The sequence below is a fragment of the Vicugna pacos genome, chromosome 2 (genome assembly GCF_048564905.1).
Source record: "Vicugna pacos chromosome 2, VicPac4, whole genome shotgun sequence".
In the NCBI taxonomy this organism is placed as follows: Eukaryota; Metazoa; Chordata; class Mammalia; order Artiodactyla; family Camelidae; genus Vicugna; species Vicugna pacos.
Window position 1 is genome coordinate 120,766,417 of NC_132988.1, and position 10,670 is coordinate 120,777,086.

At 64.9% G+C, this 10,670-nt stretch overlaps 1 protein-coding gene across 3 annotated transcripts in view; it reads left to right on the forward strand.

Moving 5' to 3' along the window:
* Positions 1-7,324, forward strand: part of HAUS3 (HAUS augmin like complex subunit 3) — a 147,688-nt gene extending 140,364 nt beyond the window's left edge. The window contains exons 22-24 of one of the 3 annotated variants that reach the window (XM_072948033.1): positions 3,403-3,470; positions 5,757-5,818; positions 6,983-7,311. In XM_072948033.1, coding sequence (XP_072804134.1) covers positions 3,403-3,470; positions 5,757-5,818; positions 6,983-7,135 — 283 coding nt within the window. In that variant the 3' untranslated portion in view covers positions 7,136-7,311. Of the gene's footprint in view, positions 1-1,903; positions 3,471-5,756; positions 5,819-6,982 lie in introns of those variants that run through there. The other 2 variants (XM_072947998.1, XM_072948005.1) reach the window with 2 other exon arrangements.
* The last annotated feature ends 3,346 nt before the right edge of the window (positions 7,325-10,670 follow it).

Genomic DNA, 10,670 nt, shown 5'->3' on the forward strand with positions numbered 1-10,670 from the left:
GGAGGCTGAGTTAACAGGACCTCACCTTGACAGCAAGAGGGACTGCGGGGGCTGAGGTGGGCCAGGCTTAGAGACCGAGCCCCTGAGGAGTGGTGGGGGGAGAGCAAGAGCATGCTGACCCCTGCCCTGGCCATTCCTTTAAGATGCCCCCAGGGCAGAGGGCCCCCCCCCACAGGCAGGAGGGCAGATGAAGATGGACATCCCAGGGTCTGGCCACCACCCTTCCCCACCCACAGTTCCCACCTCCTCTGCCCCTCCCAGGCTCCCTTAACACAAGTCTTGTGGTCACGGGTGGTGGGTGCGTGGTTAGTGTGCAGAGAGCTAATCAGCTTGGCCATGAAGGCAGGCAGCCCCATACAGCTTGGGAGGGCGGGTTCAGGCTGTCCCTGCATCACAGGCTGGGTGTCCGAGTCCCAGGCCCCAGGGGTCCACAGCCCCAGACGCCATTGTAGCTGGCATGGGGCCAGGGCAGCCACGCCGAGGGGCCGGTGAGGGATCCTTCCCACGGGGGGCCGTCTGGCGGGGATACGTGCCTTTCCAGACAACAGCAGTGGGGGAGGGCTGAGCACCTGCATGACAGCAGGGGCGTGGGCCTTACCACATCCCCTCCAGGACTGCAGCCAGGCTGTGGAAGGCGCAGGGAGGGAGCCCCAGGGCTGGGCCAGCAGGGACTGGGGCCGCACGCACCTGTGCTCTCAAGATGGGTCCTCATGGCGGCCTGCACCAGAGCTGGGGGCGCCCGGACGGGAGGCCACGGATGCACGGACCGCAGGCCACAGGGCCACAGGGAGATGAGGTGAGGCTCTGCTGGGACCTCCCCACAGGAGCGTGGTTCTTGGCGGCCTGTTATGTCAGCCAGTGTGGAACAGAAGGATGGCCGTTACCTCAGCAGTCCGCTCGCTTCCTGGGAAACGGTCTGACACCTGCATTCACCTGCCCACCTCAGGGCGTCTCCGCTTCTCCTCCTCTCCTGTGCCCCAGTTTCCGCTTAGCAATATGGTCGTGTCGCCGTCAGCTGTGAGAGTGCAGTGTAAGTGACTATGAAGTGAGACCTATTCTTAGGTTGCTGCCACACCAGCAGCTCAGAATTTCACAATGTGATTTCGAGAAGTGTGAAGACTTTCTGCTAAATCTGGGAAAAGTTACAAGTGCCTGTCTGAGGTTTCTGCCCATTTGAAAACGAAGTCCCCTGGGGAGGCAGAGACCCCACCAGAGGCCTTGAAGTTAACTTACGAAAGCGCGTGCCAGGCTGCCGGCCTGGTCTAACTTCCTGGAGGCTGCGCGTGCAGTACAGGTCCCCCTCAGGGGGCTGCGGAGGGAAGGCCAGCAGCCTGCTCCAGGGTCTGGAACCAGCCTGGCCTGTGGGTTAATTCCCATGAGGATGTGCCCGGCCTGGTCACAGCAGCTCAGACTCCAAGAGGTGGGTGGGCTCTTCCCCCGTTGTGAGTCCAGAGACCACAGTGGCTGACTTTGGTTCGAGGTTCAGGGCGGCAGGACTGAGGTCCTTCTGGCTCCCTGGCCGTTTCCTCCTGGTGCCGTGACGGAGGTGGCGGTGCCAGCGATCAAAATGCCTTGCAGGCAAAAGGAGAAAGTGGTGCGATGGAAAGGGTGGCTGACCCCCACCCCCACCAAGTCAGCCCTCTAAAGAGCCTTCCTGGAAGTTGGAGGGTATACGCCTCAGGTGGCTGGGAACATAACCTCGTCTACCCCCCACCCAACCACAAAGAAAGGGGAAGAGTGGGTTGGGCAGCCCCCACACTTCGTGGCAAAGCCCTGCACATATTCGGAGGGCACCAGCACAATCTGCCTCCACCCGGTGGGCTCCCCTCCCCTCCGCTGCCCAGCTCCAGCTGCCCTGCCGTGCGCCGCCCCTCCTTGCTAGTACTGTGCCTTCTGTGGACAGGCAGCAAGATGACGAGGACCAGACGTGGCCCCTGCCCTCAAAAGCTGGGTCCTGGAGACAGAGACCAGGTCACACAAAGAGCAGCGCACTCGGCGACCACCCCTGGAAGGATGCCTAGCAGCCTTCGCAGTGGGCTGCAGGCCCTCGAAATCGTCCTGCGGGTCACCTGCACCACCACCCCTCCCTGCTGTACAAGGCGAGCCCCCATCTTCCACCCCAAGGCGGGGCTGGGACCGGGGCTGGGGTCACAGCCCTAGCAGGTGTCATCTGCATGAAGCATGTAAGCCAACCGAGACCCCACCTTCTGAGAGCGGGGACATCTGGCCCCTGTTGGCCCGACCCTGCTAAGCTGAGTTCTGTATGGCCAACACCGAGCTTCCAGAGCCGATCACTGGAGTGTCCCCTCCTCTACCCCTGCCCCAGGCGCACAGGTGCATCTGCCCGCCCCTGGCACTTGAGCCTAAGCCCTCCCAGGGCCCCTTGCCCCTCAGCAGTGACTTTGTTAACCCCATGCCTCCTTCCACTGCAGCGTCCACGCCCCCATCTCCCACTTCCTCACCTGAGACAGGTTGGACAGACGCTCTTGCAAGGGGGGCCTGAGGGGGCTTAGAGAGGGGCCACCGATGGAGGCTGGCCAGGGCACCAAGCAGGGACTCGCCCAGCTGAGGAAGCCAGAATGAGCGCTGACCTCTCGGGCTTGTGGTGGAGTCCATGGGCCTCAGCCCGGGGCCAGGACTGGCTGGGGGGTGGGGTATCTCAGGGCAGGAAGCGGCCAGGAGGGCAGCTGCGGGGTGCCCAGGCTGTGGGCCAGGACCTGTGAGCAGGACGTGTGCCCGCAGGGTGGTCTCGACTTTGTGGGAAGAAGTCCAGCCCTGGCCGGGCACCCACGTGCCCCCATGGTTGGACCTGGAGCGGGCTCTGGTAGGTGGGGTACTAAGGGCATTTTTCATTTTGCACTTTTGAAATTTGATGTACTTTCAAAATTTTATTAAGTATTTCTTTGATTTCAAAAGTAAACTTTTACGAGAGCACCGCCCCTCCCACCACCTTCCCCTAAGCCAATGTGCAAAGTGGGAGGTGCTCCCAGCGTTCCCCGTGGTCAGCCTGCTCCCAAGTCCCCATCAGGGCCCCCACCCTGTGGTGGGCTGAGGGGGCTCTTTTCTCGGAAATGCTCAACCCCACCACGTCCCCTGCATGTTCCCCGGTCGGGATGGGCCCTCTGCCTCCGGTCGCCAGTCACTTGTAACCTGTGTTCTCCCCCTGGAGGCTGGCCTGGTGACGGTGGGTAACCCCAGCCAACAGGCCCCAGGCCGGGTTCTCCACCCCCTGCCGAGCCGCCACCTCCTGAGCGCCTTGCACCAGGACCTCGGAGGCCAGGCCAGCCCCGACCCCCGCACTTGCCCCTGTGCCACGGCCCTGTGACGCCCCTTGTTGGGACAGGGGCAGAGAGTGGAAGGCCCACACGCCAGGGTGGCTCCCCCCCCCCACCTGTCTTCCAGGCTGGTTGCCCAGATTCACGATGAGCTGCTCTTTGAAGTGGAGGATTCTCAGATTCCTGAGTTTGCAGGTGAGCCCTGAGTAGCCAGGGTTGCTTCTATTCCACAGATAGTTGAAGCATCTCTCTAGGGACACCTGGCTGGGCCCCCCACCTGGCTCATAGTCCCAGTCCCCCTCCCTGCCTCCTACTGTGTCACCTGGGCAGGGGCTGCAGGAGAGCCAGCCTGGTTTGGGGGCCCTTGAAAGACCTGGATGGCCACACCCTGGCCAGCAGCTCTCAGGAGCACCAGGTGTTCTATGGTGGGGCCCTGGAAAGACGGAGGCGGCACTGGGACCTGCCAGGCTAGCGGGAGCCAGGCCGTGGGACCAACAGTGGGCTTAGTGCGGGGGCGTCGGGGTGGCTCAGCGCAGGCTCCAAGCCTGGGCCCCGCCCTGCCCTCTCAGACACATAGCCACCGGCTGTCGGTTCTGTGAAGCCAGAGGCCACCTGCCCCCCAACTCAGTCCTCAGGGAGAGCCTGGACCCCCTAATGCCCGTCCCGCAGTGGGGAGGCCCTCTATCCCGCCTCTCGGGCAAGAGCAGGAGCCGGAAGGGCCCTGGCCCCGCTATGCCCTGGCAGGGTCTGTGGGGCGGCTTGGAGGTTGGAAGGAGTTGGGGGGGGCAGCCTCCAGATCAGCTCCCAAGTGACGGTGGCTGAGCCCTCCCTCAGCCCCACCACCCGCTTCCCTTCAGAGAACTGCCCAGTGAAATGGTGAGACCACTGTCCTCAGCCATCCTACACCGAGGCTATGTCCTCTGAAATCTGTTTGGAAATAATAAGCCTGAAACAAACCATTTGGTGTGAATGACATGCTAGTTAAAAAAGAAAAAAAGTCCCAGCCCTGGAGGGAGCACCCTAGGAACCATCTAACACCCCCTTGTCCTGGGCGCCACCACGGGCAGGGAGGCAAGGCTCCCTGTGGCTCCCGGCGGGACACGGGGGCCTCCTGGCCGCCGGCCAGCACTCTGGAGGTACCACCAGCACCGTGCCTGGAAAGCTCTGGGCCACAACGCCACCAGGGACAGTGAGACAGGTGACCCTGGTGTCAGGGGGCTGGCAGCCACCTCTGAAATGTTGGGTGGTCAAGGCACACCTGCCAGTGGCCCATGGGGCAGACACCAGGCCCAGGGACCCTGCCCTCATGGTGGAGGCTAGCAACAGTAGGTGACCCACAGGGAGAGCCCTGGGCTAGGGGCCAGCTCTGCTCGACAGTCACTGCCCCTCTGCACAGTGGTTACTTGGGATCACTCATTCAGCCAGTCACACAAAGAAGGGGACACACAGGAGGACCTGGCGTTGTCTGTACACCCAGTGTAGCCCCAGCAGGGTGAGGGGTGCCAAGGTCCCGACTCCCCTGGGTGAGAAGCAATTGGACAGGGTGGCCAGGGCCCCTCCGCAGGGCTCCCTGAGAGCCCAGCAGGCCAAGAGCCCGGGGCGACACCGCCCACTGCCCACAGCCCGACCCAGGAGCCACAGCGACCGACCACGACCCCTGCCACCACCAGTGTCCATCTGCATCCTCAGAGAGCGCAGCGAGGCCTTCAGGCAGCTGCTGGCCCTGCCCTGGGAACCCCAGGGAGCCAGCCAGTTACCCTGGGGCCATGGAGGACCAAGAACAAGGCAGCACCGCCTGTTCCTTGGGAGTTTCCTTTGCCATCGTTGGGCTGAAATGTCAGATAACTTAGTAGGACAGAACGAACTACTCACTTACCAAAGGGGCAGAGGGTTTGGAGCAAACCCTGCGCCAGCCTACCCCTCCCTGCCAGGCTGCCCTCTTTCCCCAGGCCCTGTGGTGGCCAAGCCCCGAGCCCCAACCTCCAGTGCCACAGAGTTGCTGACAACTTCACTGTCACATGAAACTTCACAGGGACTTTGGTAGGGAGCACAGGCTGCCCTGCCCAGACCACCCTGGCCAGCCGGGGTTGCCCCGCACCCCCCACTCCTCCCAGCCCCAGAGCCTTCTGGACAAAGAGCGGAGGCCCCGGCTAGCACCTGCCCTGCCTGCCTGGCCCGGCCTAGGGCAGCAGAGGAACATGTGGGTGGGGCCACAGCACCGCTCGGGGGCCTGGAGGCCCCCTCGTCCCTGGGACCCACAGTTGGGGCTGGGTTAAGGCACCTTCAAGCGTGAGTCTAGGACACGGCCAGTGGGAACTGGAATGGGCCAGGGGGCCTCGTGGGGAGTGCCAGGACAGCCAGCGCAGGGGAGGGTGACTGTGGAGTCAGGAAATAGGTGGGGAGCCTGGGGCCTGGGGGCCCTCCTGGCACCAGCCCCACCCAGGGAGGCTCAGGCTGCCGCCTCTCTTGCCTTTGTCCTAGCCCTGGTCAGGGGCACCGTGGAGTCCCTGAAGCACGTGCCGGCGCTGGAGCTGCAGCTGCAGGTAGGGGAGCGGGGAGGGGCGGGAGCCGGGCAGGCCACCCTCAACCCGGCCAGGCCGCCCCTAGCTGCGCACTCACAGCCAGAGGGAGGGGAGGGGAGAGGAGCCCTGCTCCCCAGGGGCAGAAGAGCCAGGCAGGGGCCACAGCACCCCCCTCTGCAGCACCTTGGCCCCCAGACTGCTGCCCTCCCCCATCTGCCCTGCAGAGGAGCCAGGTTACCCCCTGACAAGCTGTGTCCCGTCGGCCTGAGAGAAGCCACGGGCTCCGGGGCTGGCCTGGGGAAGCACCCATCAGACCTCCAAGCTGGCCGCCCCCCCCGCCCGACTCCCGTCTGGTTACTCTCAGAGGGGCTCCGGGTCCTCACCAGAAAGACTTTTGGGTCTAGGCTCCCCAGGTGGTGGAGAATGTGGAGGGATCACAAGGAGGCCCTGAAAGCCAGGGCAGGATCGGGGACTCTGCCCTGTCATTCAGGAGGCAACTTGAAGCCACTGGAAGGGCGGCAGGGAAGAGTGGCCGTTGTCCCACGGTGGCCTCCCTTCCTCAGGGGAACAGGCCGTGTAAGTGCGCCCTGTGGCCCTGTGTTCTGGAGTAGTCTGTGCTTGCTCCTGCAGCAGGTGGAGGCGGGGAGGCCCCAGGTCCCCGGAAGCCCAGGAAGCCCCCCCCACTAGCAGCCGAGGGGGTGGCAGGGGCCCAGCTGTGGGTGCCCCCCACCCTCCTGTTGACAGGGAGCTGCTGAGCCTTGGTGGTCAAGGACTTGCTCAGGATCAGGTCCCTGGGGGGCTCTCCAGGCCCCTCTGGCACCTCTTGGATTGGCACCAGGCAATCCCCCAGGGAGCACAGGCTGCCCCGGGACACCCCCCCACCGAGCACCTGCTAGTCCCAGCCCTTCAGGCCTGCTTGCTGCACAGGGGCCATGACAAGGAGTAGAGACAGCCAAGGTCAAGACGTCATGACCGGGCAGGTGTCCTGTGAGCCTGTCGGCCGGTTATTGTGAGTCTGAGTGTGCATTCATCCGTGGCAGAGCTGCTGTGGCTAGGTCTAACCAGGTGTCTCTGGACAAGTGGCTGCCTATGCACTGTGGGCCCTCAGCCACCTGCGCAGGGCCTGGGAGGTGGCCAGCAAGGGCTGGCCCAGGCCTGGCGCTCACCTCTGGCTGCCACCCGCAGGTGCCCCTGAAGGTGAGCCTGAGAGCCGGCTGCTCGTGGGGACACCTGACACCCCTGCAGGAGGCCCCAGGCCCTCGGCCCCACCAACGTCCTGCCGAGTCTCCAAGCAACCACTCAGCCACCCCTGGGCCCCTCGTCAGCGCCAACCCCTAGTGTGTGCATTTCTCGCCTTCATTTTGTCTGTAGCCCCAGGCAACAGCAGCGAAGAGAACTGGTTTCCACCAGCCCGCTGTGTGGCCTTCCCCAAGGTCAGTCAGGCACTTTGTACCGCGGCAGGGCCACGTTCCCCCTCGGACGAGGGCAGCTGGGGCACTCCGAGTAAATGCCTCCGGGGCAGCCGTCCTCATCCCTGGCTGAGTGAATTCTTCCGGTGGGTGATAAATGCCGTGTCCGTAGCCCTCGGCCCCTCGGCCACAACCAGGGTGGGCCCGGGGCGGACAGCCTCGGCCCCTCTCCTGTGGAGCTGGGGTGGCGTTGGGTTTCTCCAGGCCGACAGTTGCTCACCACCTGGCCGGTGACCCAGGAGCGGCCGGCAGCCTGGAGCCCCCGCAGCACCCTCCCTGCCAGTTTCCCGAGCCTCCCACAGCCAGACACCTCCCTCCAGGCCATCCCCGAGGGCAGCGGTGTGCTGGACGAGAACACAGCCTGCAGACCTTGGGCTAGGGACCCTGACCAGCTCCTCCTGAGGGCCAGCGGGCCTGTGCACAGGTCCCCACCTGGCCAGGCCGGGGCCTCTGGAGTCGCACGTGCCTAGGTGCTGCAGTCTTTCCAGGAGCCTCGTGTAGGCTAGTTACCAGCCCTTGCAAGCGGGCTGGCTCCCCTCAAGTCTGCTCTCAAAGCCGTCCACACAGACCCTCCAGTGTCGAGGGAGGGCCCAGCCTGCGCGCCTTGAGCTTTGCAGCAGCTTGTGGCGGAGGCCGATACGAGCCCCCATACACCATGGGGAACTGAGGCACGGCGAGTTACATCCCTGTACGAGTGCACACGGCCAATCAGTGTGCCAGTGAGGTCGCTGCTGAGCCCTCATCCTGCACCACTGCCCTGCCATCCTGTCTCGGCCCTGAGGGCCCATTGCTAGACCAGCCTCTCCCACCACGGCCTTGCCTGGGTCTGGGCCCTGTATGCCCCCTCTAAATGTGGCGTCCCGGCGCCCAGGCAGGGCAGGCATGAGCCGGCGCCCAGACGCAGCTCCAGGGGCGGGCAGGGCTCCCTCCCGCACATGCTGACACCGCTCTTGTCTCAGTGGGGACTGGCCCCCACACGCCCACCTCCCTTGCAGGGCCCACGGGACACAGGGCGATGTGGGTCATCACAGTTCAGCATGCCAGGCCCATTTTTCTCATGGCGTCAAGACCTTGTCACTGGTTTCAGGGGTGTGCAGGGTCTAGGTGGCCAGGGCTGACCACCGTGTGGTGGAACATTCCAGAACTGCCGCTGCCTGGGTTGTGTCCGTGTACCTGCGTGGCAGTGTTTGCATGCTCTGTCACCTCAGAGGCAAGACCACTGCTGGGCTTCGCACGAAACATCTCACTCAAATGACTGTCCATCCTTGGGAGCTGATGCCCCCCACGTGGGTGGGCGGGCAGTGCTGGCACCTGCAGGCCTGACGCTGTTTCTCCTGAGCCATCCCCGGGGAGGGGAGGGGCTTGACCCTCGCGGCTGGGAAGGGCAGAACCTGCTGGACGTTCCCTCCCGCAAGGGGAGCCAGGCCAGGGCCAGAGAGTGGGCAGAGGAAGCCTGACGTGGAGAGCTGTCCGTGGTGGGCTGGCTCAGGACCCCTGGACAAGGCTAGGTGTGTGTGTCCACCCTGAACCTCAGTGCCCCCGACCCACCTCCACGTCCCGCTCCCTAGCCTGAACCCCCAACCCCACATCACCCTCCCTCCCCTACGGACACAGGGGCCCACTGCTTCTCCCAGGTGGGCCTGATACTGGCCACCTGTGTCCCACACCTGCTCCAAGGAGGTGTCAGACAGGTGGACAGACACCCGAGCCTGCAGTGGAGCCCCCTGCCAGGGCTGCCAGCACAGGGCAGGGCCCCTCCTCCCCGGGAGGAGGAGCCCAGCGTGTCCAGGAGAGCAGCCCTTCCTGGCCCAGAACCGAGGGCACCTCTCAAGGAAGCACGGAGCCCAGTTCCATCCACTCTGATTTTATTGAAAAACAGCAGCATGGGGGGGGGGCTGGGCAGGCAGAGGGACCCCTCCCCCAGCACCTCCCGTGGCACACACGCAGCAGCCTGGGCCCACTCCTGGCCCCGGCCCCGGCCCCACGGCTGGTCTCGTCTGGGACACAGTTCGCCGCCCCCTGCACCCTGGCGGGGGCTGTCCTGGCACATCCTGGAGTCTCAGGAGTCGCCAGACCTGGCTCGCAGTACCCCACAGGCAGTGAATCCAGCCACCATGACATGGCCTGGGCTCCCCCAGCCCAAGGACACAGCACCCACAGCAGCTGCGGTCAAACAGCCTGGCCGTGGTGACTCTTGTCCCCACATCTGATCTCGGCCCATCTGGCTGAGTGTCACTGCCCTTGCCACCCTCCCCACACACCAAGATCCAGGTGAAGGCTCATCCCGGTCGTCCCCCCTTCACATAGGCCTGCCCAGCACCCTCAGCCAGGGAGGAAGGAGCAGGGGGTTCCAGGTCTGCCGGGAGAAGAGGAGTGGACGAGGCCTCAGGGCCAGCCCGTCCCCACCAAGCACCTCCTGGCCTCCCCTTCCCAGGCTGGGGCAGCGGCCTCAGCCACCAGGCTCCCTCCCTGCACACACGCACACGCACACACACTCACAGGCATGCCCCTTCTCCAAAATGGCGAATTATTGCTGTTAAAAGAACACATCCAACAACGGCAGGCGGGGGCTCGCCCTCCTCCACCCCGGGCCCTGGGCTGCCCACTCCTCAGCGGGCCTCAGGCCACCACTGGAGCATGTCGTCGGTACCAGGAGGCAAACGTAGTCCCCAGTCCCCCATCAGCCCACACCCAACTCAGAACTCAAACTCCAGAAGCCTCGGCCAGAGGCCACTGGCACAGGAACATGGGCCCATGGCCAAAATGATTCACGGAAGCGGCTTCAGACAGACACAGGAGCAGCCGGTGACACACAGGACACGGCCAGAGAGAGGCAGCAGGCTCCCGGGCTCGGGCCAGGCCCTAGGGCAGGCAGAGGCCGGTGCCCACACAGCCAGCATGCCTCCCAGAGGCCAGAGCCAGGCCCTGTGGCCCAGAGAGCCTCCCACGCCACCCCCTCTAAGGGTGTCTCTGAGAAGACACCCCGAGCAAGCTGGGGGTCGCCCAAGGACCATGCAGCCTCAGGCCAGCTGCCCACATGGCCTCCAGCCCAAGGCTTCGGCCCACAGGGCGGGCTAGACCTCTCTCCCCACCCCTCCCCAAGGGCAGCGGTGGGATGCCAGGCTGGACATCAGTGGAGGCAGAAGGTGGGAGGCGTGGTCTCCGCTGTCCCGGAGCCGGACCACATGACTGGCCCCAGCACAAGCACACTGCCCGCCCTGGACGCCCACCTTTGGGGCCAGCTGTCTGAAGAGGCCATCGCCAGGTAGCGGCAGCCACCCTAGGGGCCGCCCGCCCGCCGTGCGGCAGGGCCTGGTGGCAGCGAGCCACCTGAGGTGCCGGAGCCCTTGGCTGCCTCGGGTCCCGCACCCGGAAGCGCCCCTGGGGCTTGTTTTCCAAGCTCA